This window comes from Aphelocoma coerulescens, chromosome 1 (assembly GCF_041296385.1).
Source record: "Aphelocoma coerulescens isolate FSJ_1873_10779 chromosome 1, UR_Acoe_1.0, whole genome shotgun sequence".
NCBI classification, from domain to species: Eukaryota; Metazoa; Chordata; class Aves; order Passeriformes; family Corvidae; genus Aphelocoma; species Aphelocoma coerulescens.
In genome coordinates, this window is record NC_091013.1 from 92874731 (window position 1) to 92902418 (window position 27688).

The following is a 27688-nucleotide window of genomic DNA, read 5'->3' on the forward strand; positions in this document are numbered from 1 at the left end:
CCCTTTCCATGGACCCATCAGGCACAGCCTCCTCGCAGCTGGAGTGCTGCTGGTGCTGTGAGGATCTGGGGTTTCTCCAATGCACCACCCACCGTCTTTGCTTTTTTCTCCCTTTTCTTCACAGGAACTGTGGGTGTTCCCCGAATCTTCTCCAGGCAGCTGGGGAAATGAATGCAATGGGACACACTTAGACTTGCAGCAGAGGGTTTGGGAGCTGGAGGCATTGCTGCTCCCCTCTGCTGAAAGGACACAGGGGAACATCTTCACTGCAAAGCCCATGACAGCCTGGAGCTGCTGGGTCACTTGATGTCCTGTGTGGGCCAGCCTTACACTGCATGTGCACTGCTGGGCACACAGCACAGCACGGATGTGCTGGGTCTCTGTCAGACCTCTGTACCCAAACTCAGTGCACACAAACTCCGAGTGTCTCTTCCTGCCTACACTGATTTCCCACTGCCTTGGGCTGCTGAACAAGGCCGTGTGCAGTTCTTTCTCCAGCTTAGTCCATTTGTGTCCTGTTGCTCTTTTGCAGAGTGCTGCCACAAAGAGACAAGGAGAGTATCAGTTTTCCCTGGCATGGAGAAGGGCAGTCTGTAGCAGCATATCCTGTGGGGCACCCCTTTCTCTTCAGAAATCTCTCCGAGGTGCAGCCTCTGAAGGGGCAGTCCCAGTGCAGAGCCACAACCAGCCTTGGGTCTCCTTGAGACCCCCCCCTTTGGAGCTGGAGGTGTTACAGAACTATTCTCTGTCTTGCTACAGGAGACACCAGATTGACAGGTCAATAGCTTTTCCCATACCTGGACAACATATCAGCTCTGCCTGGGACGAGCAGGGATTGCACCTTGCAGCTTGCAGGGCTGGGAATCTGTGAGTGTGAGGGTGGCTGCAGAGGACACAAGCTGGGGGACACAGACATGATCACACATTCCTGGGATCTCCTTCTCTTCCCATCCTTTTCTGCCATTCTGTGCATTCCTGTGCACACGCTCAGGCTGCCACACAGCCCCATCATGCTCCGTGATAGCACTGAACTCTCTCACCTACTGAACTCCCACCTGCTCGTGCACACCCACGCTCACAGCCAGCAGGAAGCCAGAGGAGCAGAGCACATGCACCTCATGGCTGCCTGCAGGTGTCATTCCCCACCGCTCCCGGACAGCCAACTGCCTTGTCGCATTTCAGACTCCCTCTCCCTCCCCTGCCCACCCCCAGAGAGACGCATCTCTTCCTCTCCTCCTCTGCTCTTTGCACATCTCCGTGTCTGTGCTGTCACCAGGGCCAGGTTGCTGGAAGGAGGTGGCCTTTCTCTATGGATTTCCCCCGGTTCCTTGTGGCCATCCTGCTGCCTGTGGGTAAGTGGGCTTCCCTTCCCCTTCAACAGCTGCACTGGAGCTGCTCCTGCCTCCTCAGCTGTGCCCCCAGTGCCCCTTCCCCAAGGCGTCCAGGGGGAGGATGGGCAATGAACCAAGTGAGCTTTTCCACCACCTATTGAATCAGGAAACTCTGCACAGCTACAGATTTGTTTTTTCCTGTCCCATTTCAATACTTCACCTGAAAGTACCAAAGTCATTCTTTCTCAAAGCAGATTTCCCATTGTATTTGAAACGGGTTTGTTTGGGGTTTTTTGATCCCATGTGTCTTTTTTGCAGAAACAGGACACTGTCCCATAGCTTTCTGATACCCTGGTGGCATTCCATCCCATGACATGCTTCAAGGATGTGTATTTTTGTCCTCTTCAATGTATTTCACTTCCCACATTTCTTCTCCTGTCTTTCCAGGCTGGGCCCTTCAGCAATCACCAGATTCAGTCGTGCGGGAGGGAGACCCTGTGACTCTGGAATGTTCTGGATCGGGGAGTGCAACCAGGCCCATGTACTGGTACAAGTTGCCCATGGAGAAGGATGGGCTGGATACAACCATGCAGTTGGTTGTATATTCAGTGGAAGGTGGCAAAGCAGATATTGAGAAGGAATTCAGAAACCACTTCCAGAGTAATGGGACTCGGAACAACCGTTTATCTGTGAAGATAGATCATGCCCTACTCAATGACTCGGGCACATATTTCTGTGCTGAACAAGATCCACAGTGACTCAAAGGCTGGTGCAGCACAGCACAAACCTTTCCAGGCAAACAGGGATCTGCCACCAGCACACACTGAGCCCTGTGTTTGACAGAACGCCATTTCCTTCACTTGCCCTTCAGCTCTCCAGGAAAGACGAGGTTATGCTTGTCTGTCATTCTGTCTGTGCATCTGTCTGTCTTCTTCATGGTGTCTAGCAGCTTCTCTATTCTTTTCCATGTGGGAATCACCTTTTGACTCTCCTTTCTTCTTGTCCTCACTGTCTCACATCATTTCTCTGCCATTCACAGAGAAATTGTCTGTCCCCCTGACCTTTCCTCTCCATCCCTCGACACCTTCCTATTTCCTTCATTCTCATCCATCTCTCCTTCCTTTCAGTCTGCCACCTCAGTTCATGCAGAAGCAGGATGTGGAATGCTTTGCACAGCCCTTTCCTTCTCCACCAGCAGGAAGGACAAGGCCAACTGGTCCTTGGCCCCACTGGTCTCTAGTGTGCAATAGGCACACTGCTGTACAACAGGGACCCCAAGTCACACCACTACCCTGGGATCTGAAGAATCTGATGTTTTTGATGTAGCCCAAGTTTTGAGAGTATCCAGGGACTGCAGGTAAAGAACGCCAGGCACCAGCAGATACTCATGGCTACCATCACTCTGTGAGCCTTTTTTTCTGCCCTCCTGCAACTTTCATTTCTAGTCCTGCTTTGAGGTTTTTTTTCTTTCCTAGATTTTTGCTTTTTTTTTAACTTCCTGCTCTCCTGCTTTCTTCCTTGCCTTCCTCCTTTTCTGGCATGTGTTCCAGCTTCCCTCCCATCCTTAAGTCCTTCCTTCCTGCAGCTTTTCTGCCCTCCTTCCTCACTTCCCGCCTTCCTCTCTCCTGGCCTTTTCTTCTTGGGATTTGGGATGGTAAGGCCTTTTTCTCAGACTCTGCAAGCACAGAACATGACATGCCAATCAGCCTCCTGACAAGGACCAACTCTTTCACTTGGCGGGTCCAAAGTCTCTACTCCAATGCCCTGCCTCCTGCTGACCTCCTGTCAAAACACCTCCTTCCTCCCTCTTCCATTCCTCCCGTCAGTGGTATAAGCAGGCTAAAAGAAAGGATGACATGCTGCAGCTGGTAGTGTTCTCAGAGGAAGGGGGAAAGGCAGAACTTGAGGATGAATTTCAGAATCACTTCAAGAACTGTGGAAATATGGGCTATTGCTTGTCCTTTTCAAAAAGAACATAAATGATGTTCTGTTCCAGAAACAAGAGTAAGTAACCGACTGATAGACTTCTGATGATGAGTCGGCAAAGTGTTCCAAGATCCTTCCACTTCTACAGGACTACAAATATTAAATGCTTTCTCCTGAGTGGCATTCACTGCCTCTGTGCTCTATATCACAGCCTATGGACGTTCCCAGAGAAACAGTGCACAGAGTAGGGGTGCCTGAAAGTCTTTATTAGTTTTTCATAATTTTTGCTTGTCCAGACCCGGAAGAGCAGAAATGATGATGAGAAAATACAGGTCACACCAAAGGAGTGTCTCAGTTGGCAGCTATGGTGGACTCGATCCAGGAGACGTAGTTGCAAACCTTGGTGTAAACTCCGGGATAGCCACTCTGGGCACATCCGATACCCCAGGAAACAATGCCCTGGAGCTCTCCATTGCAGACCACGGGACCGCCGGAATCTCCCTGTGCACACAAAGGATAGGGATATTCAGCAAATGGCATCAGCCTGAGCAACGAGCCAGAGATCCCTGAGATCACAGACTTTGGAGGAAGCCCTGTCAGGCTTACTCTGCACAGAAGTTCTACAAAGGCCCTTTCTGATTCCTCCTCTCCACCTGATGTTACCGTGCCTGAATTTAGCTCCAAGGGCACCACAGCTAAGGATGAGTCAGCTGCCAGTTTTTGTGGTACTTGGCAAACATTCAGGATATGTGGGCCTGAAGCCTCAGCTGTTCTTCAAAAACTCAGGTGTGCCAGTGCAGTGAGTATAGCTGACTCTGTAACGTGAAGGCCTCTTCAGCTGGGAAAAGGCAGGAGAGAAATGAATGGGAAAGGAGAGGCAGATGATTTACCTGGCAGGAGTCTTTTCCTCCCTCCAGGAATCCTACACACATCATGTTCTCGGTAATTTGCCCAGGGTAGGAATCAGAGCAGTCGGTGGCGGAGAGGACCGGAGCGTTCAGGCACTGCAAGGTGTCCGGGTAGTAAGCTACAAGAAAATAGGGAGAGATGGCTGATGGCATTGCTGAGTCCCTTTCAGAGCTCAGAGAAGATCTTAGCAGAAAAGCAAATGCTGGACATTCTGTTCTCTCAGCCATCCTGCTTCCTCTCAACAGTAAGCACAGCATGGGTTTCTTCTGTAGAGATGCAACAAATTCTACCCATGGACCCACCATTCTACACTGCAGCCACCTCAGCTTTTTGGGTACCTGGAATTCCATCCATTTACAACAGTGGGGCCACTCCTGTGCCAAATGCCCTGGAAGAAACCAGAGCCTCAGGAAAACCATCTTCTCCTCTGGTGCAGGTTTAGATGTCATCAGTGGAATAGACACCACTCGCCATGCACATCTCTGACCATTGGTGTAAGAGAATGGAGGTCTCTAGTAGGAATTCTAGATCCACAGTCTTGGACTTCACCCTTATTCTCAGAGAACTGACAACCCTGTTGACATGAGCTGAATCCACTACGCTGTCCCTACACTGACCCATCGCTCAAAGAAACCTGTGCCACAGCACTTCTCTCTGTTTTAGCCTGTCCTGTTGGGGGTTAATGGTGAGGTCTTGGAGACTGTCCCGGGCCCCCAAGGGGCTGTACATTCCCCCAGAGTACTCACTGCCACTGCTGAGAGTGTTGCCCCAGCCGGAGATCAGGCAGATGGTGCCGGTGGCCACGCAGCTGGTTGGCAGAGGAATTGTCTGGACAGCTTTGTTGAGCACGGCTGGGGTGGCCAGCTTGATGAGCATGATGTCATTGTCCAGGGTGTAGGCACTGTAGCCAGGGTTGCGGATGACTTTAGCAGAGTTGATAAACTGCTCCGTGGATTCTGTGAGAGCCAGGTTGTGTTTCCCGAGCTGCACTTGGATGCGACTGGAAAAGAGAAGGCACAGCACGTACTTTACTGCTACTGGCGGGTTGAGAGGAACCTCCCTGTCACTGAGTGCACTCGCTCCAACATCACTGCCACAGAAGCTCTCTGGGGCAGGTGATCTTTCTTGTCCTGCAGGGAGCCCTGGGGATCCGCACTGAGACCTTAACCCGCTCCCAGTAGGAGTGGTGAATTTCTCCAGGTTTGCAACTACATGACAGCAGCTAAATACATAGCAGCGCTTCATACAAATGTTCTGCCACAAGGCAACCTGCTCTAGCCTGACCTCACTCCTTTTCCTGTTCTCCAGGGAGAATGCTTTAGCAAGATTCATGCAATTGATGAGAATTCACTTGATAAGAGCTCAGCACTCGTTGCTTGATTATCCCCTTGTTATTTCAGACAGTGCTCTGCAGTCACAGAAACATTTGCAGAAGTGGAAAAGCCCTCAGGATGCCTCGGCCCAGCTTCCTGAACGATCCACCCATCCCTTGCCTGTGTCCGGTCAGAATGGAGGCACTTACATATTTCTATCTCATAGCTCAGAATTCCTGCTAGAAGTGAACTGGAAGACAGAAGTAGGTTATAGAAGGATGTCATTTTTTCCACTCACGATTTGTAGCAGTGAGCAGCTGACACGACCCACTGGCTGCTGATGAGGGAACCTCCACAGAAGTGATATCCAGAATTCAGGGACACCTGATAGGGCACAGAGTTCTCTGCACAGGTGTAGCCTCCCACAATCTTGTCATCATCATCTTCAGCAAAGGTGGGGAAGACAACTGCAAGATAAGAAGTGCCATGTGTCAACAGCTAGCCTAAGGTAATCTGGTGCCCTGTGACTGCCTCTTTGAAGCCCCTCATTGTAGGCTCCCCTTTTATGGACACTCAGGGCAGCAGTGGTGGGCAAGTCTAAGGCACATTCATTTGCTGCAGCCTCAGAAAAGAAGGGGATCAGGCTTACACTGGTGCCTCACATATCTGCAACTAAAGCCCTGCTGGCTACTCCCTGAGGGAACATAAGGATATAGAAATGTTCTTATGTTGGACCAGATCACAGGTGTGTCTTTCCCAGGACCCCGTTTGCAGAAAGAGTCAAGAGTGGACTATGGGAAAAAGTCAAACCCAGTGTGCAGTGACATTTTCTTGGAGCACCCACCCAGCGTCCAACATTTTGCAGTTGCTTTAGGACTTCCTGGGCCAGAACTATTCCCTGTGCACTCCTTAGTCCTGAAGAGAGAGGCAGCCTTTTTCTGTAGCTATGGCCACATCTCTATAGCTGGGTCAGGAACCTCTATGGAGGTGTTCATTCCCCAGGTTGTGGCACAAGGCATTATGAACAGACAGAAGACCGAAGTTGCAGGGCTCCGCCTTCAAACTTCTGCAAGTCGAAACTGGACTTGGCTTTCCCACAATAGGCCACCTTGCAATTTTGCTTAGAAAATCAGCGTCCTATTAAATTACAGAAATATAAATAAAAAATATACTCACCAGCCACCCCAATAAAGGCGAGAAGCAGCAGGCACTTCATGGTCTTGATTCAACCTCAAGCCCAGGCAGTCCAACTGGAAGTGGGAGCTGCTAGAAATACCTTTTTGGTAATGGCCTTATCTCTAGTCCAAGGTTTTCTCCAGACAAAAAGTACACAGTGGAAAATTTGAAGATCCAAATGTGGGCATTAACAGGCATTGCTAGAATGCACAAATAACATACCTGTTAATCATAAACCTCTGCTAAGATAGAGAGCTATTTTAAATTATTCAAGAGGGTAGCCTTCAATCTAAAAATACATTTTGGCTTTGGAAGATGTGTAGTTGTTTGTCTGTCTGATTCATATACGCAGCACCTATTGAGAGGAACTCTCAAACCTCTTTCAGATTCCTCTGTGCTGATGGTGTCTTTTTAAAAAATGCATATTTTTACCAGAAGCTGAATATTGTAGGTAGCAGACAGAAAGAACAATGAATTTATTGGGGGAAAAAAAAAAAAAAAGCCAGCAAAGCCAGTGGTTAACTTTGTTAAGTTTATTTCAGCAAATTCCTTTTCTTGAATAATGTGTGTTTTTATCGTATGCAACACAGTGTTTTCCTAAATCAAATTCCTGCATTGTAATTTCAAAAGGGAGGATAGAAAAACTATCCTGTGCCCCCCATTGCTTCCCAAGTTAAATAATTCCAATATGGCAATGCTCAGCATCTCCCTTTCCTAATTTCTCTCGCCTGGCCTGTATGAAAATATCTGCCTAAGTACCAAACCATGTTTTTATTCATCTTTGGAACGTTCTACAGAGACTAATTTTTGCCACACAAGAACTTCAGTATAATGCTGATGTTTATGAATGTAATGTAGAGGAGCAATAATCCTGCAAACACAAATAGTGAGATCTTCTGAAATCCCTCTCTGCAGGAGTGGGGATTTCTGTCATGATGCAAAGTTTACTAAAGCTTAATGCTTTGCTGAATAATCATTTTCATTTTCCAAGCAGCTGCCAACTTCATTGTGTTAGCTCCTGAAAGACACAGGATTCTCTCCAGAGACAGTAAAGAGAAGCTGTTTGTTTGGAGATGCTGGAATAGCTTGAGGGACTAAATAGGAATACTCTTCCTACTCCATTTCTTGATTAATTTTTTTGCAAACCCTGGAGGATTGATACACAAGTTTGTCAGTGTCCAGATGCAATTTTTTCTTCATGATTAAGTACAAGTCCAAGGCCGGTGACTCCTCCAAGGGGGTGCATGAATTCTGTTGGCCTCTAAACCGGCATCAGTGCACCGCTTTCTTACAAGCATGTTTTATCCTGTGACAGAAAGAAGGATTAGAAGCTTCCTGTGGCAAAGGAAAATGTCCATAATAGGACTAAGAGTGTCAAAAAATACCAAAGCTGTCCAATCCTGTCATAACTAAGCAGAGCAAGAAAAGTTTCCAGTTTACAATAGTGTTTCATTTGATCTGTGGATTTCTAATTTCTTTGTCCAAAACATGCCATTGGCATAGAAACAGACTGATATTTTACAACAATATTTTTCCTGATCTATAGCTCTCATATCATATTAGGTAACTCCTAGGCTACAACTGGTTCCCTTTCCTTCTTTTTAGGGGGTTTCACGTCTGATTTAATGTCCACACAAATTTCAGAGGAATTAGGAAGTGAGCATTTGAATCAGGAAGCTTACTCACCTTTATCTTGGTACTTTTTATTGTTTTTCTTTGTTACTTATTTAATCTACTCTGATCTTAAACTTATAAATTATTCTTAACAGCAGCATCGTATAGGGCTGGCTGATAATCCCCAAGAAGAACAGGATCTCTGAGGTTCCCTATGCTGTGTGCTTAAATCAGCAGGAGAAGACTCCCGACCTCTTCCCAGGCTACTGCTAAAGCTCACGGCCAAAGATCTGGATAATAGTTCCAGTGGCTCTTGTATTCCTAAGTCCTTGATGGGAGGTATCTAGTGAACATACCTCACCCAAGTCTCTCTCATTCTCCTAACAGCCTTTCTGACACTCCTAGAGGCTCCCATGATGCCCAGAACTCCAGGGTGTGTGCCCTGTTCACGGGGCAAACTGATGTCAAATGTAGGCAAATAGTGTTTCTGACTCATGATTCAGACAGTCTCGGAGCAGCCCTTCAGGCCTTTCCATGAGAACTGTGAAGGATGAACAGACCCCTCTGAATTACAGTTGAAATTGGAACACCTCTGATGACCCTCTTTTCTTTCTTTCTTTAGGAGGGCAAATCCCTGTCTGAAACATGAATAACTCCTTCTGCTCAGTGCTGCCAAACACTCCACAGACCTACTGAAAGGCTTTTTACAGGATCCTTCAAAGAATATACTCAAGTATATATCCATTGCTGCAAACAAGTTTCTCATATCATGTATTGATGCTGCAGTAGAAAGCTGGTGGCTCCAGGGGCACAGGATGGGGGAGGGCTGGTGACTGAAGGGCACCTGTGTTAGGTTTTATCCATGGACAAGCAATGGCAGCTGGTATTTCTAGAACTCCATGTTCCTAGTTCAAGTATTTCAGTCAGCTGTATCATTACAGGACTCAGATAAAGGAAATACATTTGTCCAGACTGATGCAAGATCCTGGGAAAGAGAAACCTGGTAAGACCATGGGCTGACAGAGATAAAACTTCCCATGAGCATAAAACATGAAGTTTCTGAGCTTAGTCCTTTTACATTTCAGTCATGGGTTTGATCCCCTGTATGAGCCATTCACTTATGAGTTGGACTTGATGATCCTTGTGGGTCCCTTCCAACTCAGAATACTCTGTGATTCTGTGATCTCACAGAGCTTCATGATGGAGTCACCACTTCTACCCTCTTCCCAAGTGTCTCCTGCCAGTGAGGTGTTTCTGGACAGGCACACCTAGGACTGGGAACATCAACTTCTCAGTTGCTGGGTGGCCAGGAGAGTGTTTGGTGAAGGGCTGTGTATCATCTAGTCTTTGCATCTGTAATCGATATTCAGAGACAGGCTGCTGGCTTATGATGTTCCTGTGCAGGAGTCTTCAAAGTGGGGTGCATGCACCCCTGGGGCTGTGCACAACGATGCACAGAGGTGTGGGGTGGAAGCATTAGAACTTTAGTGTTATACATATATAAATATCAGCTACTGAATTTACATTTACTGGGTGCATGTGTTTAAAAATACTTTACTGATAGGGGTGTACAATGAAATATTTTTGGAGAACACTGTTCTAGTACTGTCAAAAAGTATTTCACATGGGGTTTCTTATATTTTGCTATAACATCCAGTGCCCAACAGTGTTCAATTCTGCAGAGCCTTCATGTACTCTCTGACTTCTTCACTATCCTGCAGCAGTTCTGGTTTTTGTTAATTTTTGGGGGGCGAAGAAGGAAAGTTATGACTTCTTTCAGAGTGCCTGAGCTCAGGAACTGGGAAGGGATTCTGGATAACTGTGGCCAGAGGTACTGAGGGAATAAATAGTAAGAAAAGAGCATGATACTAGGGAGGAGGGTAGGAAAATCCTAAGAACAGCGTCCCACATGGAGCCAGATGTGGTTATAAAGCCTCAGCCTTTGAGGTGGGAAACAGACTGTGTCCCAGTAATCTTCAGCAAATGGCTGGGCCAGAAAGAAAGGGCTTTGAAAGGACATGGTGGATGGGGGAGATCAGATTTGAAAGGATTTATTTAATCCATCTCATCCAGCACATGATCTGCAAGAGAGCAGCCTGAAGAACCTTCCCTGGAGGGTCTGTGTACCCCAAACTTCTATGAACTGGGCCACTTCTGGGAAATTTTAACATCTCCAAACCTAGAAGCTGACTCTTTGCTATAAGAATATGGGATGGAGAGTTAGGGAAACAAAAAGGAAGACAAAGAAAGATTGGGAAAAGTGTAAAAGTGGTGATGTAGAAAGTCAGATGGTCTGAAAAACTCAGGAAGAAGTTTAGAGGTGAAAGCCAGCAAGGCTGGCACAGTGAAATAGAATGGATGAGGAAGAGGAACTTTCACCAAACAAGCAGAAAAGCTGCTTCCATTAGAAATAGAATTAGACTGGACTGGTTGGGGATGAGGGTTGTGAAAGGAGCAGCATGGGTCAGAATGGGCAAGGGGTGACAAGCCTGAGGAGGAAGGATTTCTCTAAGAATTTTCTGCAAAGATTTGGCCCTGGAGAAACTTTCTGTACTCATGTAGACTACTGAAAGGAACTGGCCTGAAGTGCCTTAAATCCCCTAAGACTAAAGAGCCATGTGATGTTCACAGTCACCACTGACTTGGATATAGTCCTAGTCCAGACCTTATGCACTAAGCCTACATGTAGGTCTGAAAATGGGTTGTCAGTGCTTTCCTTGCATTGCAACAGGCATTTTTCTCTATCATTTGGGACAGGGAAGCCCACTTTTGCCTGATGCTTGTTTCATTACATTAGTTTCCAAATCCAGCACAAACCTCTGCTAAGCCAGTACTTACTGTTCCCAGTTTATGTTTAAGACTCTTCAGTAGGAATCATTTCCTTATTCCTTTGGTTCTCTTCCATGTATGCAGCGTACCTCAGCCCTTTCCTCATTGTCATAACTCTGCTACGGTCTCTTTTACCCTTAGGGAGGAGATCTCACAGTTTTCACAAGGCTCACTGGTAGGCTGGGCTGAGAGGGGGGAGGCTGCCACAGCTCCAGACCCCCTGGCCCAGCTGGTTGTAAGAATGAGACTGTCTCCCCAGTTGACATACAGATAAATACCAAGCATACATACATGGATACACAGCTGAACACACAGATCAACACAGATGCACCCACAGAAACAGCGCCAAGGGCCTCATCTTTTGTCCCTCTTTGGCTGGGGTCCATAGTGGGAAATAAGGGCTCTAGGCAAGGGTTCAGTAGTGGGAAATACATGTATACATAGGCACAGTGAGCAAGATTTCCATAGTTTTCCATGCTTAGACACTGAGTCCTGTGGCTGGCACTGGATTCCAGTCAGCACATGTGCCAGCCCTTAGACCTCTGAGCCCCCAGGTCCTGCAGCCCCACTTCAATTGCCTTTATGTCCACACACACCTCTCACACATCTCCCTCTCCAGTAAATGCCTGGGACTCCCCAGCTCCCTACAGCTGCCACCTCTCACTGTTCTTGCCATTAGAGACACACACCTGGAGCCCAGGTCACCTCACTTGGCAGATAGTCTGGCTTCACGTTCACCAGTGATCACACACTCACACACCCTCCCTTGCCCAGCTTCCAGCATGGTGAGCACATGGCCCTTCTTGCCTGGGCCCTACTCCAGTGTCTGCTGCTTAAGTTCACTCACTTTGGTCTCTCCAGCTGCTGGTGCCTGTGGTCTGACTCCAGTTCCTAGCCCTTAGATGTCCAGACACAAAACACATGCACACAGAACAGATGGTTCCTCCCTCAGGTAAATACTTAGAATGGAACTTAATAAGACATGGATACACTGAGCTAAGCCAGTACAAAGCATAGCCAGACAAGCATACTCATCAGCATCCTGTTTATCTGTGAGTGGCCCCTTTTATAACTGTATTCCTCCACTTTTATGCCTCTGTTCTTCCCCAAATACAGTAAGTAGTTCAGGGTCTTACTTGGGAAGCTTGACCATACCTGTCTTTATCTTGGTACTTTTTTGTTTTCCCTTCTTTCATCTTTAATCTTAAAAGAAAATAGACTGAAAGAATTAGACATTCTGAACTGAAAAATGAAAGGGTTGTCAATTTATCTACTCTTCAAAAGGCAGTAACATAGTAAGCAATTCCTGAGAGACACACTAGAGGTCCTGAGTTACATCTTCCAGGTACATCCTTCCTTTGGAGAGTCTTCAATCATCTTTTGTTTCCTGAGACAGAAAAGTGACACTGAATAAAAATCTTCATCCTGGAATGAGTAATAAATTCTAATTCAGTGACTAGAGAAGAAGATGTAGCCCAAATGCACTGAAATGATTTTGCCTTGTCTCAGAGTTCTTACACAGCATCATCTTAGTATTAATTCCCACAGTCTCCATGATCTGTTTCATTTCCCATCAAATCTCCAAAATTGTTTCTCCCTCCAGGACTTAATGTCTGATTACTACTGGAAAAAAAGGCTTTAAACAGGTTTGGCATGACAGACAATAATCAAACTAAAAATCCTTTGCTGTCTCCATGCAAAAGGCATGCATTTTGGGACATTGATCAAAGCAGCAGTGTCTTATGGAACTGTGTCAACAGGGTCCATGGAAGTGTCTAACAGTATCCCATCCTAGCAGTAAGGTGAAAGGGCAAAAGGTCAATAAAATCAAATGAAGACAAGTAAAATCAAAATAAACCTTCCATAAAAAGAAAAAAAGGTTGTGAGGAGTAAAAGCTAAAAATATGCATCAAAGGACAATCGGTGTCGAAACATAAAAGAATATGGAAGGATATTAAATTTATTCAAATTTATTTGCTAACTGATGTATTGATTTTGAAAAAAAAAAAATCAAAGAAAAATGTAAAAATTATGGAAGGTAATTAAAAACCAAAAAGGTCCATATCACCTGCAATTCCTTGACAAGTCACTGAAACTGTAATGTCTCCAGCACAGGGCTCAGCCTCACTTCAGCACAGGTAAGGAATAATTTCTCCTGAGAAAACCCACAGCGGCAAGAAATGGCCAAAACCATACTTCTTAGATGCAAAGTGTCCATGACACTGGAAATCATACAAAATTTTTATACACCATATAAAATTCATTTTTGTTCCTGACTGAGAAGAAGCTGTAGCTTCTCAGGTAATTTCTGCTAACTCGCTTATAAAGAAGGATTTAAAAAGTGAGATAGGGAACATTCACTACCAAGTTTTTGAGATTCCCACTGCTCTGAATCATTCAGGATTCAGGAACTCAGCCTTAGTCCCAAAGAAGGTACAACATTGCCAGGCTCACAGACAGAACATGCCTTTTATATAAATACCTAGAAGCCAAGGGAAGATATAAATCTCTCTAGAGCGTCAGGCAAATATGGGAGAGGGGATAACAACAAAATGTGAAGAAAAAGAGAAAACCTCAGAAGTATCCCTCAGTTTTTGGAAGATGAAATATCAGGATTACTGAAGGTCATTGGAATTAAATATGTGTGTTTCATTAAAAGAACTAGGGAGAAAAGAAGCAGTTGCAATGATAGAAGCTTTTTGAATCTTACATAATCAGAAAAGAAGGGAGAGGTCTATATATAGAACTGTATAGAATAGAATAGAATACATTCTATATATAGAATAGGCTAACTGGGATGTATCTGGCAGGCTAGAAAAAACAAGAGTGTTCATGAGGTTTATGTTTAACTACAGTTTTTACTTTCAGAAAAAATGGCTGGCAAAGATGTCTTGTTTTTTGTAAAAGTGACTTAGAGCTCCCAGAAAGATTAAATTGCTGGGAATATGCATCCCTGGCTGGAAAACTGAAGAAATTAGGGTATGATTAAACACAAATTTTGTGCCTTTGCTGTCTTGATCTATCATCTTTGTTTCTGACTAACAAGTTCTGAGTTGTGAGGTACATGCTCCACATATTAAGAACAACTCTTCAGAATTAAAGAATACAGGTGTACTTTTGCTGGAAAGCCTTCTGCAAAGATGGTCCATCCACTGATGTAAATGAGTCAAAAAGTTATTTATGAATCCACTGATCCCAGGTTCCTGTCTGACCTCCAACACCCAGACCTTCTCAATCATGGAATGACAGCTCAGCATTCAGCCAGCAACATACTGGTCTGCAGGAAATTCCTCATTTTTGCCAGGAGCTCAGAATACTGCCTGTCTTGTGGAAAGGCTAAAGCAGAACTTGAAGCCACCTGAATATGTAGCTTTGCTTTGAACAGCTCACCAAAGAAAGTATCAAAACTGGACAGTCCCTTCTCTCTTCTCCGGCCAGGCTTGACAGACAAATCAGAGCAAGGGGAGGGGCATCAGTGCCCCTTAACTCTTACCTCACAGTGAGTAGGAACACATTGTCCTGGGACAGCTGAGAGCCATGCTGGCTGTTTTGCTTGCTCTTTTACCTGGTGAGAGACAGCAGATCCATCTGCAGCAGGGCTCTCACCCAGGCCATGCAGGGCTAATGTTAGGTAGAGGACCCCTTTGGCCATCATCTGTACTCCTACTCCTCACTCTCTCTTGTTATCTCTTTCTAATGCAGGTGTTGGGATCGGAACCTACATTGCACAGTGGCCAGAAAAAATCCTTAAAAGAGCTGGAGACTCTGTGACCATCTTCTGTTACCAGAACTACAGTAACCTTGCTTATGTGTTCTGGTACCAGCAGCCTCCAAGAAATGGTTTGAAGTTAGTTGTCAGCAGTAGTACATGGAGTCAAAACTCTTACGAGGATGGTTACAGTGAGGCCAAGTTTGAAGTTAACAGAGAGAGTACTGAATACACTCTGATGACAATCAAGAATCTGACACCCAAGGATGAAGCCACGTATTTCTGTGCTGCGAGTGATCACACGGTGTAGCGAGGGGGTTGAGCACTAAGATAAAATCCCCACCTTCTCTGAGTGAGAGATGGAGTCTTTGAAAAATGTGAGACAGTCAGGAGAGGGGCAGAGGAAGAGCAGAAAGAAGACTAGGAAGAAGTTGGGGGAATAGACGTAGTATGTTTTGAAGGGGCGACAGAGCAGTGCAGCAGCCTATCTTCAAAAACAAATGATATAATCAGATCCCTCCTTCCACCATCATTTCTTTTCAGTGCACAGATATGCCCTGAAAAAGAGCTGTTGCTTAACTTTAGCAGGTTGTGGTCAAATGAACTGAATGTTTATGGAAAGCTTCCTAGTGTCCCTAAAACAAATCTGTAAATCTCAGGGAGTCTCTGTAGTATGGCCTGCTTCTTTGTAGCTGCTTCTTCTGTAAACTCCAAAGAATCCAGGACTGGTATAACTGATGAAATCTCTACTTTCCTGTGAAATTCTCCCACTAAAAGGATATCATTGTTAGAAAATATGTCTCTAAATGTTTCTTCTTACATGTTCTAGTTTTTCCTTGTCTGAAGTCTTATGCAGAATAGCCTCCAAAGCCCAAAAAGCCTCCTATGAAAGACTTGGAAATAAAAATCAAGGATCTGTGTCCCCTTCGTTCTCTCACATTTATTTGAATTCATGGCCTGCAATTTGCTTTTGACAGGCTACAATGAAACATTAAGGTGGGACAAGACTGGTCTCTGCTGGCATGTCTTGGAAATTGCCTTTTGAACATGACCTGAGGAGCTGATAGCACCACATACTCCTTAAAAACTAATAGAGGGGTGACTTCCTTCTTTTTAAATGAAAGACACCTCATAGAAGAGAGTCTGTTAGTGACAGTAAGGACATTAATGGAGCTCTAGACTGGAGATGAAGACAGAATAATCTTAAATGAATTTTAGTACAATGGGTTAAGATCCTGAATAAATTGTATTGAGATGAGAGGCAGACTAAGAACAAGGCAGGAAAATAATATTCCACTATTAGTTTTATTATTTGGCAGTGACAGCCAAAAAAAATCCTAAATGTATTTTTGGAAATAATTCAATATATACAAACAAATGTTCGATATAAACAGACATAATTAGTGACTTAAGTACTCAGTTTCCTGTTGTAGAAGAGAGAACAACCTAGGGCATTCCGAGATGACCTGTCCAATACCTTGTGTTCTGTAGTCCTGTCTCTTGATCCTACATGTTACAGCTTAGTCTATGTTTATCATTCCCTTCTCTGGGACACTAAGAGCTCTTCCCAGCTAAACAGGCTGTATCAGAAATTATGGGTTCTTCTGTGAAATCTGAAAATAATAGAAAAAAATAATTTGTGATTTTCTTAGTAGAATGACCTTGTTTTGAAGGATTTTGTCCTGTGTTTTACAGTCAATTTATCATATCAAGAGCAATATGAAAAACATGTTTACTGCAGGTACTTGGTTAGGTTGGTAACTATGTGTTGACACTTTGTGAGAGAAGACTGGGCCTCTTATGCTTAACGGAGGGAGATAAAAGTAGCTTGTTACCTGTTCCCATCAGTTCCCATCCCTTCAGATAGTCTGCAGAAGGAAGGCTTGCTCTTACTCCTAGATGAAGCCTGTTCACAGGAGAGTCACAAGCCCTGGGAGGATGCTCTCAAGCAAGACCAAGCTACCAAGACAGACACCAGCCTGTAGTAAGCAAATTACCCACATTGCAAACCAGTTGCTGTGGGCTTGAAGTTGGTTTGTCATCCTGGGGGCAGAAGAGAGAAAGAGTGGAAAGGAAAGCAGGATGAACACTATGCCAGGATGCTACCAAGTGAAAAATTACTGCATTTAAAGCCAAGCAAGAAAAGAAAAACAAGTGTTAGCTTTTTGAGTATAAGCAAAAAATCTTGAGATTATAAATTGAGGGAGAATGGATACACTAAGAGGTAATTGGACTATCACATAGAAACGGCAATGGCAAAGGAAGGATGTGGTCTGTGGTTCTCTCATGGTTTAGCCCCAGGCAGGATCAAGCCCCACTCAGCTGCTCGCTCACTCCCCACCAGCAGGACTGGGGAGAGAATTGCAAAAGCACAAGTGAGCAACTCGTGGCTTGAGGTAAAGGCAGTTAAAGAGGCAAAGCAAAAACTGTGCACAGAGGCAAAGCAAAACAAGGAATTCATTCACCACGTCCCATGGGCGGGCAGGTGTTCGGCCATTCCCAGGATGGCAGGGCCCCATCACACGTCATGGTGACTTGGGAAGACAAACACCATCACTCCAAATGTCCCTCTCTTCCCTCTTCTTCCCCCTTCTCACCCATTTCACATACTGAGAATGATGCCACAGGATATGGAATACCCCGTGGATCAGTTGGGATCAGCTGTCGCTGCTGTCCCTCCTGCCAAGTTCTCATGCAGCACCAGCCTCCTTGCCAGCATGCTGGTATGAGAAGCAGAAAAGCCCTTGAGTGCTGTGCAAGCATTGCAGCAATAACAAAAACATTTCTATCTTGTCAACAGTGTTTGCAGAACAAGCCCAAAACACAACCCCACCATAGCCACTGCGAAGGAAATTAGGTCTACCACAGTCTGCCTGAACCAGCAGAGGTTCTCATGGCAATCCTTCCTGGTTGACAAAAACAGGGGGTGGAGCCATGGGTGGGATTGTTTTTGTAGGAGGCTGTATCATTGTGGGGACAGGGGAATCCACGATGATACATTTGCCAGGAAGGCTTTACAAAAACCCATAGGCGCATGAGCCTTGTGGCACAGCACGTGAAAGCAGCCGCAGAGCATCCTGCAGCAGAGCAGATGTGCTCTGCCTTGGTTTCCCTTAACAGACCTTGTATGCTGGGACTTACTTTCATCACCTGAGAACTGCTTTCTCTGGGAAGCAAGCTAGGAAATTCTGGGATATTGAAATTAATTTTCAGCAAACCACATTGACTGCAGACGCACCTAAAGCCCATCAGAGCATGCAAAGCAGGAATTCGTTTTCTGATTAATTTTTCCTGATTCGCCAGTGTTTGCAACAGATGACAAAAAGGTTCTTTCTTAATTTGGTACAAGTGTTGCAAAAAGAATTCTACACATGTAGCAGGTATCTCTCAGAGGCACTACATAAAATGTGTTGGGGTTTTCTCTCTTAAATAAGCCTCCAGTATCTGCTGACTGCCTCATGCCTGTGAGAACAAAGGTTGCCTCTAATCCTTGTCCCTATTGTCTCACTGCAGTTCTTCCTAATGGATATCAAGGGTTTGTCTGGGACCAGTCAACAGATTCTTCTGGGCTCTCCTTGTGTGGATTGTTTTAACCTATATAGAAAATTGAATGGGATCCTGAAAGAATGTTCAAGACAGCTGGCCTGCCATGGAAAGGAAAACAAAGGGATTTGTTTTAGTTCACTGCCAAAGGTGGATCACCTGCATTCGATTATGAAAACCACAAAGCAAGTATCATTAGATTATTAGCTTCACAAGTTACAGAAAAAAAAAGGCTTCACAATGCTTGGAATACAAGACTGACAGTGAGGAAGTTCTAGTTGCAGAGGAGTTCTATTTCTAGACAGTGACAACCTTTGGGTATGTCCGCTTGTTTCCGAGATGTGCAAAATGAGAATAGCAGGTAAAATCAGTAAGATGCCATAGAGATTGGAGAAAGATGGCAAAAAGAACTTGGGGTCAAATGTAGAAAAAGTAAACAAATCTGGGAAATGCTTTTATGAATTCTACAGATTATACAATTGATTTCAAGCTTGTTTTCTGTCAAACCCCTTCAGACAGATACTTGAGTGATGCGTGGAATTCCAAGTGCAGAAACGATTTCTTAAGCTTTTGCTCATAGTAAGCCAGCTCCAGTGCATCCCTTCTCTTAGCTTATGATACATCACTTTGTCACTGTGTATTCTGGTTTGTCTTTTGGCAGTGGCACAAAACTTACAGTAATGGGTAAGAAATTTCTGTTTTCTCTTGTAATTCACTTCAAATGCTATGTCTTCCCATTTGAGAATTTCATTATTATCCTCCCTTTCATTATTAAACTGGCATTCTCCTTGTGTGCTAGCCACCCTGTCTAATTCAGAGAATAGAATAAGTTGAGTCCTCTAGGTAGGGACACACCTTTCATTTTGAAGAACTGAATGAATGCATTTTCAGTAAAGAAAAAGCTGCCCATAGAAAGAATTAAGATAAGGAGTGGGATAAATAACGTATGCATGACAGAAAAAAATGTTGTCTTAATGAGTGAACATGCAAGAATTCTCCAAAAGTATATCTATTCTCTATAATGCTGGTTCTGCTGGGGCTACAGATGATTAAGGACAAGTCAGTGAAAAGCTGTCTATCTGTCTGCAAAGAACTGACTTACAGTTCCACTTTGAAGGGGTCTAGAAAACAAAATCAAGATGACACAAGCCTAAATTACCTTGGATCATCTTCCCAGGGTAAGTTACAGCATGTGTTATCTCAGATAACTGGGAAAACAAGTGTGCTAGCATTTTGGGATGATAAAACAGCACAAATAAATACTCAGCTATATAATAGGCAATACTAAAATGTCTCTGCAGCTGTTTAAGTCCTTGTTATTATAGAAAGTAGCTCTCCACAGCAGACCCAGTTTCTTTTCACTAAACAGGCTCACCAGGATGGTGATAAAAAGATCATTAAGGACAACATCTTTCTATTTCAGAATAGTTGCTAAACAGCCACTGAAAACCATAGAAAAAGAATGTATGATTCATTTCAAAGAGAAGGAGCTCTCAGGGAATGTTTCTTTCTGAGCCACATTGATGGATTCAGACTGTCCAAATCTGGGGGAAAACAGGAGATGCTGATAACTGATGGTGATCTTTTCTTCTCCTTGTGTTGCTCCTGGGAATTGATGCCCCAGATATTTGTACCACATTTGTGCCACTACAGAATAAATTGATAACAAGTGGTAAAATTCAATCTCCATATGAAAAAAATCAGGGATCAGCACATTTTTTTGATATCCAATATTTATCTGAGGTGCCTGAGCTGATGAAAATGAAAACACTGATCCCACATTGACCATAGTAATTTATGCAGCTAAATTGAATAATCATCACCAAGAGAACACAGGCAATAAAAGCAGAGACTTCCTTCCAGGGAAAGAGAAAGGGGGCAAGTGTAGGAACTTCCACAAAGGGCAGAATGGACCAAGACACTGTGCTATATATTAAAAATTATGTTGCAAGAAAAAAATAGGCATTTATTTTAAAAATTAAGAATATTCATAATGTTGAAAAAAATTAAAAGGAAATGTGGCTATTTAGCTGAGAATAAGAAATTACTCAGTCTGCACATGGGAAATATTTCCTAATATTCTAATGTGAGTAGAATTTACACTGAGATAAACAGGTAAATATCCTCTAAAGAAACGGTGGAAGCTCCAGCAAGTGATTCACCTAAGCCTGAAGCAAAAGGGCTCTGGACAGGGTATTTCTGATGTTGATCTCACCTGTTCAGACACACAGATTTGCTGGTGTTCCCTTACAGACCTGTTTTTTAGGAGACCTGAGATAAATGTACATTGTGTTTCTTCTCTTGCTGGTACCACATGAGGGGAGGGTTAGTCCACAGGCTTGGCTCAGAGGACTGGGAGTAGAGGAGAGGTTTTTCTGCAGCTGCAAAATGGTGTGAATAATGAGAGACTGTCCTTTGGGAGTGGGACAAAACTTACGGTCATAGGTAAGTCCAAAGTCAGATCTCTGTGATCTATGTGATACTGGTTTAGGGGACAAGAACATTCTTAATTAAAAGCTGAAAAATGATAATTTTTCATACAGCCATGAGAGCAGGATTAATGCTTTACTGGTTACTTATTAAATGAGATGTGCTATTTCAGAAGTGTAGGATTTGGAGGCACAAATGTTGAGGTCCTTGTGTCTGCAGCCTTTGTCTTTCGTTTCTGGGAACTTCACAAAGGGAGAAGGGAATAAATAATTTTGTTTCCTCCCATTCTCCAAGAAAACACTATAGAGGTTGGGAATGAAAAACGCTTCTCTGGTCTGCAGGTTTTTGCAGTTCATCTGTGTAATGATCCAAAGCAGCATTTTGGAGGTAGAGTCGGGATTCTCCAGTGTGCTGAATCAGGGAGGGAAAGAGTAATCAGGGAGGGAAAAAGTAAGGCACTTTGCTTGCCTCTCCATAGATGGTTGGCAGGCTGTCTAAAGTTGCTTTGGGGTGCTTGCTTCTGCTAACAATCCTTCTCACAACTTCTACTGCTCAGCAAGGACTGTATTCTTTTTCTCTCAGCATACTTTTCTCCCATATTCTTTTTCCTTGTCCCCATTTGCTTTCTCCTTTTTCTCCCATCCCAGCAAAGGATTTACCATCACCTATATCAAGGCAGGTTGGAATCACAGGGCAAAGTAACCTTTTCCATCTGCTACTGCCCCATCTGATAGCAAACTGCAGAAATACTCAGTGGTGCCTGATCCTTTAAACAGTACCATTTTAAGGAACAATGTGGCTGGCAGGAAGAGCATAATGACACTGTGCGTTATAGCCTGACTTTGTACAGCTGTGCAAACCTGCAGCTTAACTTTGGAGTCGGCACTGTGCTCACAGTTATAGGTAAGGAGCTGTTCTTAACCCAAGTGTTCTGTGAGGAGAACGCTTGAAATTTTCCCTTGCATTAATGATATGTAGCATATACATAGATGATTTAAAAATAAAAGGAGCAGGGAAAGATAACAAGAAATTATGAAACTGACCTTGCCATGATGGGAATGGAGGAACTGTGGTACTTTTCTCTCAGCTGGGTGAAAACTGTATGACAGGGAATGCATGAGTTTATGCGTGGAAGTGATCAAGCTTGGTGTCAGTGTCTACCATGAGCAGTGTGGAAGACCAAAACAAAATGGGCTGCTGATCAGACTTTTCCTTCCAGTTCCTGCTTTTACCAGTCTCCTTATTCCATTTCAAGCATGCTCATTTTCTGGTTTTCTTTGTCTTTCCAGTAGTTTCAGTAGTTTTATCATTCTTTCTTTCTGTCTCCCTTTTTCACCTACCTTCCCCTCCTTTTTTTGTTTGTTTGTTTGTTTCTTTCTTTAGTCTTTTAAACCTCTCCTTTTCTTTTGTGTCTTCCTACCTGTTTCCATCTCTTCACTCATTAGCTGTTTAGGCTAGGAGCAGAAGAATCTGTCAGAAATACTTCTGAATAGGAAAAGAAATCATAATGCCAAGTACTAGAAGGGAGAAGTAGAAGCGATCAACTTCTCTTTGTACCCACTGGAAGGAAAGCAGAGCAGTGCTAAACCTTCTAGGGAGTTCTCTCTATTAACATCTAGGTCATCTAAAGTCTGTACAAGCCCACACAGAGGCAGCCCAGGGATCTTTGCAGAGTGAGCACCGGTGGTCACAATTGAGGCAACATTTGAATGAAAACATGAGGGCTTAGGGGACAAGATCCATGCAAGATATCAATTTCTGCGAATTCTGCTAGCTCTCTTCCTCTGCAAAGGAGAGAGTGATCAGGAAGAACAGCTACAATGTATAGTGCCTTCATACAAAAAACCAACCTGGAGTAATAATTTTCTCTTTGGCTCCATACTTTTCTCTGCATTTCTTTTTCCAGCAGCAGTCTACAGATCTCATGGGTTTCTCATGCTAGATGAGCAAAAAAGGCACTCTAAAATAGTACATGGAAAAATCCCTGGCTTTTAGGGTCACTGCTTGGCTTCTGAGTAATTTCTCATTGCTGTCTTGTACATCCTTTTGATTGAAGTCTGTTCTCATTAGTCTTACAAGTAGGTATTAATCACTCTAAGACAGGGAACAACTGTTGGTTTGTGAGTGTGTAGAGTCCTGCATCATTTTGGGAGAGTGGGTAGCCTAGGATCAAGGCTTCTTGTACCTAGGATCACCTAAATAATAAATTACATAAAGAGATGTTTAATATTCTTAGAAGTGGATTGCAAGTTAGGATAAAAGGCAAAACCTGTCCCTGGCAGATTCATGTTACCTGCTTCAAGTGTTCTTGACTTCAGACAGTGAGAAAGATCAGCTCTTTCCTTCCTTCCTTCCAAGTCATCTCTTAGATGGGGGGCCAAGTAGGGTATCCCATGACAGTATAATTCTGAACGCTGCAATGACCACCACGTCTTAACTCCATCTCCAGGAATGTACCTCAGCCTACTGAAGAGACTCCTATCTATTAATACAGTATTGCAAGTACAGGCCTTACAGCAAAACTGGGGACGTTCCTGCCCACCTGTTTGCTCAGCTCCTTTCCAGCTGTCTACTCTTCTGACAGAGGCAATACAAGAAATTCTTAGGCTTGTGCATTTCTGTGGCCAGACCCTTTGTGTTTCTGTGTAACGAGTGAAAACAAATGCTTCCAGTGTCCTGGTGTCTGATATCCAATAGACATTAATTGTCCAATAGACAGCTGCTAAAAGGCCAGGTCTTTCAGGAGTAACACGGCACAAACTCAGGACCATTTTCAGAGGTTTCTGATTGCATCGCGTGATGGAGGCTCTGGGCCATGTTGCTCTGTGTTTCAGGGAAGAACGATGAAATCACACCTCCAGCTGTGGCCATCTTTTCCCCATCAAAGCAGGAGATCCAGCAGAAGAGCAAGGCCACACTGGTGTGCCTGGCCTCTGGTTTCTACCCTGACCACCTGACTCTGGTCTGGAGGGTGAATGGTGTGAAAAGGACCGAAGGGGTGGGGACAGATGAGTCCTCCACACGGAATGGGAGTACCTACTCACTGACCAGCCGACTGAGGATGCCAGCCTGGGAATGGTTCAACCCTTTGAATCGCTTTGAGTGTGTTGCCAATTTTTTTCAGAATGGAACAACGCAATCAGCGCAAAAATTTATCTATGGCGATGCTGGTGAGTAAAGAAAGACACCCCCCCCCCCCATGCTGTACAAGATGGAAATCACTAATCAAAAGAGCATGTGTTATGATATGAAACACATCTATATATAGCTTCCATGCAGGGTGTTGTTGTGCACAAATACATGTCGAAATATGTCGGTATTAGCATATGTCTCTTCACATTCCTGGGCCTTTGTACCTACATTGCCATTAAACATCTGTAGTCTCCTCAGGCTTTCCACTGACAAATCTCTGTAGTATAGTAAATTGTACAGTATAATAAAACACTTAATGATGTAAAATGAATGAGGCAGTGTTTTGTAAATGGAAATTTCTAAAATCTGTATTCTGCTTGCTTTGAAGAGAAACATGACTTCCAGTTCATTTTTGTCTTTCAGGTTGTGCACTCACAGAAGGTACGTGTGGCTTCTCACATAAAGAGAATTTTGCCTCTTCTCTCAGGCAAATATCAGTGTGTATTTTAATTCCAGCTTTCCTGACACTAAGTACAACGTGCGGGAGATATCTGCTGTATGAATAGCTTCTACTTTCTCATCTAAGTGATTTGTATGTGACATTAAAGAAGAAAAAAAAAAAAGAGAAGCAAATTCTTTGGGAGGGCTGTTTGTGCATATTGTATCTAGCTCTGTTTTGGGGTTTAGCTCTTCCACATGATTCCATTTTGAAAAAACAGAAGAAATCATGGAATCTTCCTGTAGACTGTAATTTCCTCTGCTCCTCCTCTGCTCCTGGACGCTGACTTCTGTTGGGAATATTCTCGTTCAGCCATGAAAGAAATGATCCCTACTTATCCAAGTGATTTTGGCATCAAGATTCAGGATATGATATTCTGAAAATTTCTTGGTGTCAAACTCAGAACACTTCCCGTGACAAGTCACATCCCCTTCCACACTGGTGTCACGTATGGAGGACAGCCATATTGCAAATTACATTTCTCTCCTCTTTGTATACATATTTGCACACTCCTGTCTGTCACCCACTTCTTTAAGGCTTCAGGAATCTTAAGGCTGAACCAAGATTGAGCTGGTATCTCAACAGTACGGCAACCCCTTAAGAGTGAAAAATCGACAAGAATAAAAGTCCTAGAAGCCAAGTTATTCTGGGCTTTGTAAAATGTCCCTGATGTATCAGCAGCACTCATAAGGCCACTGACAATAATGAGACAAAATAAAAAATTTGTATCTTTTGATGCAGCCTATTCTGCATCCCTAACAGCAATGTTCAGATGAACAGCCCAGTTTATCAGTAGGTGTGGCAACATCGCACTTTGCTAGCATAAAGCCAATCTGTGTCTTTCCTGGACTTGCTTTCTCTTTTGGTTCTTTGAGTCCCTATGTTCTGTCCCATCCCCTGCTCTCTGGTGTCAACAGAGCCACTCATTCAGCTCTGGTTCCTTTATGGTGCTTAGCTAAAGATTTCAAGGGTTCACATTTGAGAAAAGCTCCATTAGATCCAGCATCTCATGATGATGATGATGACGATGATGATGATGATGCTAATTGAATACACAAATGGTGCTTGACTTGCAGAGTCATACTTGCGGTATGGAAATTCTCTGAAGCTCACTTACCTCATCCTCTGTGGCAAAGCCTTGGTCTATGCAGTTTTGGTGAGCGGTCTGGTGTGGACAGCCAAGGTAAGTCCGAGTGCCCCTGGAAGGCTGGGCTTCCTCACTAGTCAAGGAACAGTGGATGCAGGCTAAACCTGCTCTCAGAGGTGTGGTTGTTCTTCATGTGCTCTGGCAGGCTTTGTGCAGCCTGGCTTGAAAAATCACAAGTGATGGGTTTTCTATTACTGTTTTTCCAGGACTCAAATAAAATCAATGCCATCTAGCAGAGAAATTCCTTCTCACAATCCTCTTTAAGCACATGAAAAAGATGAGAATTAAGGACAAATTCTCCAGGAAGTAAATAAGGGAAGTATCAGATATATCATGCATTTCCGTAACCGTTGTAAAGGGGCTTACGCCTGCAGTGAAAGTAAGAAGCAGGTTTTTTGAGGTGATACAGGGGATAAATCTGATCAAACATTTACAAAGACTTACAAAAACCAGTGGGATCAATCTGAACAAATGGGATAAATTGAACTAACTGCTGGGAAATGCTTTTTATTAGTAAGTTTTTTCTATGGCTAAAAGATATACCCAGTGAGAGCAGTGAAAGCCTCAGCACTTGTCCCTTTTACAAGCAGAACAGGGAGATGTATTTGAAAAGTGACCCGGTAGAGTTGAGGGCAAGGATGATGACAGTCTCAGGTATAGTTTTGGTTCTTTTGCAAGGATATACTGGATGGGGTAGATTTCTCCTTTTCTGGATCATAGTCATAGAATCACAGAATGGTTCAGGTGAGAAAGAACCTTTAAAGGTCATCTAGCTCCACCTCCACCCTGAAATGGGCAGGGACATCTTTTGCTAGACCAGGTTGCTCGAGCCCCATGCAACCAGGCCGTAAACACTTCCAGGGATGGGGCATCCACAACTTCTCTGAGAAACCTGTTCCACTCTCTCACCACTCTCGCCTGAACAAATTTCTTCCTTTGATCTGAAGTTACCCCGTATTAGTTTAAAAGCAGTGCCCTTTGCCCTGTCACTGCAGGCCTTGGTAAAACATCTCTGTTTTTCGTAAAAGCCACCCTGCCCCATTTAATGAAAGGCCTCAGGCAGGCCTCTCCAGAGGCTTCTCTTCTCCAGTCTGAAGAGGAGTTGTTGTCTCAGCCTGTCTTCATACACTGGAGCCCTACGGCTATTTTTGTGGGCCTCCTCTGGACCTGCTCTAACATGTCCATGTGTTCCAGAGCTGGCCACGGAACTCCAGGTGCCCGCCCTTGGTGGGGGTCACCTGAGAGCAGAGCAAAGGGGCAGAATCGCTTGCCCAGGCCTGCCAGCCCCACTGTTTTGGATGTAGGCCCGGATATGGTTGCCCGTTTGGGCTGCAAGTACACAAGGCAGGCTGACATCCAACTTTCCATCCACCAGTATCCCAGATTCCTTCTCCACAGGGCTGCTCTAGAGCCATTCATCCCCCGGTCTGTACTGATCTGGTGGTTGCAGTGTTCACGTGGGCCCAGTCTCTAAGTTTGTCCCGGTCCCTCGGGATGTCATCCCTTCCCTCAGACACATCAATGGCCACACAGCTTCATGTCATCTGTGAACTTGCTGAGGGTACACTTGATCCCAGGGTCAATGACACACTGATGAAAGTATTGAATGGTTTTGGTCCCAGTAGAGAGCCTTGAGGGAAACCTTTTGGGACTGGTTACCACTTGAACATTGAGCCATTGCTGGTCAATCTTTGGGCAAGGTCATCCAGCCAATCCCTGTGTTTGTTTCTGCTGTTTGGTGCTCCTTGATGTTGTTATTATCATATTGATATTATCATAATATCAATATTATTTTATTACTCTCATTATTTTACTCCATTTTCTTTTCAATTAGACTGGTGTCAAGTTATCTAGAGAATAAATGAAGACCCCTCTTCATCACATCAGCAGGAAGACAGCAAGTTCTCAATCTTTCCATAGCAAAGTGTCTCTGCTTCTAAGAACTTCTGCATATAGTTTTCTTGTGATTGTCTCTTGCCCCCTGGTCTTTACTTTGTTGTAATCACTGCTGAGTTTTCTCTGTACTTCCATATCATATTGTATCCTATTTTATTGTAACATCTCTTTAAAAGTAGCACCTTTGTAATGCTCAGAGGCTGAGAACTCATCAAATTGATTTAGGAATAAAGT

The 27688-nt window shown here is 44.1% G+C and overlaps 1 protein-coding gene and 1 gene segment (V, D, J or C); one reads left to right on the forward strand and one right to left on the reverse strand.

The window, feature by feature from the left end:
- Positions 1 to 1199: 1199 nt before the first annotated feature.
- On the forward strand, positions 1200 to 27688 carry LOC138111663 (T-cell receptor beta-2 chain C region-like). The segment is given in 8 exon segments: positions 1200 to 1352; positions 1779 to 2085; positions 12030 to 12050; positions 20758 to 20795; positions 23615 to 23950; positions 24336 to 24353; positions 25488 to 25594; positions 27393 to 27688. Coding segments are annotated over 8 exon segments (897 nt in total).
- Positions 3516 to 6741, reverse strand: LOC138111666 (trypsin I-P1-like). The gene is made up of 5 exons (XM_069017844.1): positions 6656 to 6741; positions 5778 to 5946; positions 4913 to 5166; positions 4148 to 4284; positions 3516 to 3758 (listed from the first exon to the last, which is right to left on the reverse strand). Exons 1-5 carry the CDS (start codon positions 6693 to 6695, stop codon positions 3609 to 3611), a joined length of 750 nt encoding a protein of 249 aa, XP_068873945.1. The 5' UTR covers positions 6696 to 6741; the 3' UTR covers positions 3516 to 3608.